Source organism: Hordeum vulgare, chromosome 1H (genome assembly GCF_904849725.1).
Source record: "Hordeum vulgare subsp. vulgare chromosome 1H, MorexV3_pseudomolecules_assembly, whole genome shotgun sequence".
NCBI classification, from domain to species: Eukaryota; Viridiplantae; Streptophyta; class Magnoliopsida; order Poales; family Poaceae; genus Hordeum; species Hordeum vulgare.
The window spans coordinates 75,457,825-75,463,413 of NC_058518.1; the positions used below are offsets into that span (position 1 = coordinate 75,457,825).

Consider the following 5,589-nt stretch of genomic DNA (forward strand, 5'->3'; position numbering starts at 1 on the left):
TGATCATACACATACCAAGGCCACAAGACTAACTAATTACATCATACAAGGTTCCGACATTTAGGCACGGTTAGACTGGTTGCGGCGCAATCATCCTTCAGGAATTCGTATGGATGATCGGATTCCTTCCTCTTCATTACCTCTGCACAAAACCCCTTTTGTCATCATAAGCTGTAGTGAGCCTCACTTTCCCGGACCAAAATCAAAATTAAGGTATTCAGCATATCAGAAGATTTCACCCAACCAAGATGCGAACAAAGTAAGTATTGGAGTATAAAGCAGATGATAGATACACTCCAACCCCGACTAGGATTGTATCACACATATTTCAGGAGACGGTCAGACAGATGAACTGGTACAACAATCACGAAGGAAGGATGCTACATAGCGCATTCCCAAGATTGCAAAGTCGGATTATAGTGACCACACACATACAAAGACCATAAGACTAACTAATTACATCATACGAGGTTCAGAAATTTAGGCATGGTTAGACTGGTTACGTGACGCCGCAATCATCGTATAGATGATCGGATTCCTTCCTCTTGGTTACCTCTGCACGAAACCTTATTGTCACCATAAGCTGTAGTGAGACTCACATTCCTGCAGCAAAATCAGGGTATTCAGCATATCAGAAGATTTCACGCAACCAAGAAGCAAACGAAGTAAGTTTTAAGTGTAAAGCAGCATGGGTTTTTTATGTCCGCAAAAGCTAAAGCAACCAAGAAAATGTTAAGCAGTTATAAACTGAATTGTTTGGTTCAAATATTTCTTATGATCAGATTGTTGGCCAAAATTTGCATAGTAGGTAGGGCTACCATCTTATCAAGCACCTTGTTCAGTGGGGTTCAGGCATGAAGGCGGCCATGCCATAGTGTAAGGATACATCAGGGCCGATGGGCACTTGTCTTTCCGAGCCAACATCCTCAGCTTCATTGTTTCCAGATCAATGGAGAGCAAACAATCCTTATTGCGCAAGAAGACCACACCAGCAACAACACCAATGACATTCAGCCCATGTCGGTAAAATTGTGATGAACCAATCATCTCCGCCATTGCCCTTTGGAACCTGACCGACTTCTCCACCAGAGTCCATGTCAGCACACCGCTGCCATCATCCCAGCCGCCCCAAACCTCTACGCAGAACCCGAGCATGGTGAGCAGGTAGATCCCGCCAGCCCCGTCGCCCCCCTTCTCAATGACGTCGAAGCTGAACTGCCGCGCGAAATCGGGGAGGTCCAGCATGGAGAACTCCATCGTCTCCGTGTTGAGCGCGACCATGCGCTCCCCGCCCTTGAGCTTCCAGTACAGCGACCCATTGGCTTGCATCGCCCGGGAGTCCTCGAGATTGTGCTGGCCCGCGAGAACAGCGGCGTCGGCCCAGCGGAGCTCGCCGGAGGAGAGGGCCTGGGCGCGAAGCCCGGGGGAGCCGCCGCCGTCTTCTGAAACGCAGAACGCCTGGAACGCCGACAAGCTGCCGTCGTCGGTGACGAGGCCGTACCCCACGGGGCGCTCGGCCGGGGGCGCGGGGAGAGAGGCCCAGCGCCGGGTCAGAGGATCGGCGACGGCCAGCTCCCGGGACACCCGATTGCGCAGCAGGAGGCGGCCGTTGCGGCAGTCCAAGACCTTCCACGGATCCGCGACGGGCTGCTCCGCGGACGCCAGATCCCACAGCAGGGGGCGGCCGCTGCGCCTGTCCACGAACTTCCACGGGTCGGGGCCCGACGAGCCGCGGTCGGGCAGGAAGGAGAGCGCGAAGTCGCCGCCCTCGACGACGCGGCGCGTGGCGGCGAGAGGGGAAGCGGGGAGAAAGAGAGGGCTAGGGTCTTCGATGCAGCGGTCTTCACTGGGGCGGTGGATGAAGCAGCCGAGGAGGAGCGGGCAGGTTGAGGGATGGCGGCGGCGGAAGCGGCGGAGGAAGCGGGCGCTGCGGGCGGCGTGGAGGAAGGGCTTGCAGGCGAGCGCCGCGCGGAGGAGGTCGGCTGGGGTGGGGAGGAGGAGGAAAACCTCCCGCAGGAGGTCGTCGCCGAGGACGACGATGGTGTCGGCGACCGGAGCCGTGAGTGCCATGGCGACGCAGGATGGGGATCGGAATGCGAGCAACCGACGGGCCCTTCCTTAAAGTTTATGGAAAGCCTCGCTTTTTTCTGCCTTTTTTCTGAAACCGGTCAGCCTTTTCATCACGGAAATACTAAAATCCGAATGTTAGATTTGGCTTTTGAATTATTGTATATGAATTCCAAACTATAGGAATTTTATAGAAAAAATTTCTTCGAGGCCCTTCAATTTATATGAATGGTTTTACATTTCAAAGTGAAAAAGACATTAGCCTAGAATTAATGAAAAAATCCTATCATCTATACTAACTATTAAAAGAGCAAACTATAGTTTTTTTAGAGCCACCAACAATAATGTATACTCCCTTCATTTCTAAATATAAGACCTTTTGAATATTGCATTATGAACTACATACGGATGTACATAGACATATTTTAAAATATAAATTCATTTATTTTACTTCATATGTAGTCTTTTAGTGTAACCTCTAAAAGGTCTTATATTTTGAAACGGATGGAGTACATACCAACCGGTATCCTCACATCAATTCCACCTGATGCAATCCAAGAGTCTACGCGACTTCGACGGTCTGCCACACCATCTAACGGCTTGGATCCGATGTTCTGCTCTATACGTCCCATGATCGATTGAGGGGTGTTTGTTTTTAAAGGACTAGATTTTCTTTTAGTTCCAGGAACTAAAAAAAGTCCTTCTAGTAGAGTCTTTTTTTAGTTCCTTAAAAAAAACTTCTTTTAGTTTGATTACATAGGGACTAAAAGAGATTTTTTTTTAGTCTAATCCCGGTAAACAAACAAGCCTGATGCCGCTGTTCCGTTCCTAAAATCACGCCAATGATTTTCTCATCGTGGATCGCCTAAAAAACAGAAGGGGCTACAATCAGGCCGCCCAGTCGCCCAACCGATGCCCTCGACAATCTTCTCTCCGCCTCCCAGCCGCTCCCGTCCTCGACGCGCCTCTCTCTGACACCCAATCGCCCAGCCGCCGCCCTAGACGCGCCTATCTCCGTCGCCCAGCCGCCCATACACAACCGTCCGGTTCTTTCCTGACACCAGAGGAACAAAGAGAGGAGCAGATCGGCACACCAGGTTCGTTTTTTCTCTCACTCGACTCGAATTGTCACCTGAAGCGGATGTTTATAGCGAGTCCATCTTCTAACCCATGATTCATTCATCTTTTGTCTCCAGCCATGTCCGCATCTAATATAGCATCTTCTAAACCCGGATCCCTTCGAGTTGTGCCTTGCGCCGGTGTGGACGGAGATTGTAGATTCGACTTTTCTTGTGATGTGCAGCCGCCGGCTTGGACGATGCCACCATTATCAATAAGCTCTTGATTCTATCTCCCTCTTCTTGCCTCCCGACGACCACTATATTGTATATTTTCTTAGATTAATTAGCAGCTGACAGGAGCAGATAATCATGGAATCAGGGTAATCTTATAATCTGCACTTGACATGCATGGTATGGCAGAGCCGTTTTACACGCAGGTACGTTCAGGCAGTCAAAACTAAGGTGTCCATTTTTGTGGAGTTGAGGAGTATTCCTATATGGTAATATGAGTTTGTGGTTAGCTAACTAATTAAGTGGCAACTAGGGCAAAGTGGAACCATGCCATTTTTGCGTGTTCTTTTAAGTATCACACAACGATGCTAGTGGAGGTTGAAATGTAAATTCTCATGGATGCATGTCTATATATTTGGTTCTTTCAAAAAGATCATCTGCAACATTAAGCTAGCAAGGATAATAGAGCTACAAAACATATACACAGGGTTGAGCAGCATATGCTAATATGAGTGTGCTTCATCAGCTATTTTTTAACCTTGATTTTTGTGTTTTTTTTACAATATGACATTGGGATGCTAATGCAGGTTGAAATGTAGATTGGGATGTGATTCTTTTTCCATATTGTTGAAAAATAAAGAGCCCGGTGGTAGGGTCTCAATTCACTCTGTTTTGGATGCAAATATGATACACTTTTAGATACCACATCTTGCCAAGGAGAAGAACGACATGTTCTATAGTTGAGCCTCAAGTTGTACCAACTCCCGTGCATTGGGAAAAATATCAAATAGACGTCTACGGGAAGTTCTGCTGGCATACTGAATTTTCGGATTACTATGGTTTTGAAAAAACATTGCTGCCAATCTAAGCATGAGTTACTGTGGTTTTAAACCTTGATGATGAAAATTTCAAAGCATCTTAGCGTTTATTTTTGTGCATTAATGTATTTAAAAGGTGATGCTTTCTGTCCATTGTTGATTCACAGTTCCATGTTTTTCCGCTTCAACAACCAAATGAGATTTACACGGATGCTCCTCATGTGTCAATGAACCTATGAATGTTGATGATGATTTTGTAGCCATGAGAACATTTACATCATATTTTAAGTACCTATGCTTATGGTTCTAAAAACGTATGAAGTTCTTGTTTTCTCTCTACATTGTTGATAGAATTTCAGAAGCAAGAATACTAATTATAGTGCGCAGTTTATTGCTAATTTTTTAAAATATTGTTTTTTATTGATTTTGAAAAATATTGTGTCATTTTGAAATTTTTGAAAAATATAACGGCCTCGGCCTGATCGAAGCCGGCTGGCTTCAGTCGGCCTTGCCGTAGCCGAGTGCGTCCTGTCGGCCTTGGTGTGGCCGATTAGCCCCCCGTTGGTCATGTGGTATCTGACTATTGGCCGGGCCACGTCGCTTGCGCCCACTCGTCCTGGAGGCGAGCCGGCCCTGGCGTGGCCGATAGGCCTTTTGGCCTTGGCGAGGCCGATAGGTGGCCAATCTGAGCCAGCCAGCTCCCTCCCTCCCCTTCCTCCTCCTTATCTCTTTCTTTCTCTCCTTCTCCTCTTTCCTTCTCTCCCCACCCGAAAACTCTCTCATCTTTACACTAAATTCTAGCCGTTTTAGTTGTATTGTATAGGGTTAGTACAGCCAAACCATCCGTCTCACTCGTGATGGGGTAGTTCATGGTGGTGTGTCGACCACTTTTTTGGTGGTGGTGGTGGTGGGGTGGGGTGGATAGTGGGTGAAGGTGGTGGTTGTGGTGGAGTTGGAGGAGGTGGTGGTTGTTGCGTTCGTCTTTTTTCTCGATGTTCGTCGTTCGTCGTTTCTTCGCATGCTTCAATGGTAAAATTCAACATTTGTTCCCGTAAATTTGTGTAATATTTTTAGAAACGGGTGGATCTTCCTCATAATTGGCGCACATGAAAAACTTCATGCCCAACCAATCTGGAAAATTCCACCTCCTTCACCTTGCAGAGGTCACCGCACCAACAACGCACTAGTTCCACCCTCCGAGGCAAACTCGCACTCTTCATTTTCCTAGGCCTAATGCTTTGATCCGAACAAGGCAAACTAATAATGACTAGAGCGTTTGTGTTTTCAAGTGTGGTTGGATGATGGAGGAAGACAGTCCAATGCCTCTTTTTATAGACTCAGATGAAAAGGGCAATGGCGGGAAAGAAATGGCGAGCAAGAAATTGGTGGGGAAGAAATAGCGGGAAACGAGG

At 47.3% G+C, this 5,589-nt stretch overlaps 1 protein-coding gene and 1 long non-coding RNA gene across 2 annotated transcripts; one reads left to right on the forward strand and one right to left on the reverse strand.

The window, feature by feature from the left end:
- Positions 1–288: 288 nt before the first annotated feature.
- Positions 289–2,144, reverse strand: LOC123424940. Its single transcript, XM_045108626.1, has 2 exons — positions 834–2,144; positions 289–603 (listed from the first exon to the last, which is right to left on the reverse strand). Exons 1-2 carry the CDS (start codon positions 2,068–2,070, stop codon positions 596–598), a joined length of 1,245 nt encoding a protein of 414 aa, XP_044964561.1. The 5' UTR covers positions 2,071–2,144; the 3' UTR covers positions 289–595.
- Positions 2,145–2,918: 774 nt separating this feature from the next.
- On the forward strand, positions 2,919–4,287 carry LOC123407302. Its single transcript, XR_006612582.1, has 2 exons — positions 2,919–3,164; positions 3,264–4,287. It is a non-coding gene; the product is annotated as an uncharacterized LOC123407302 (long non-coding RNA).
- Positions 4,288–5,589: the final 1,302 nt, after the last annotated feature.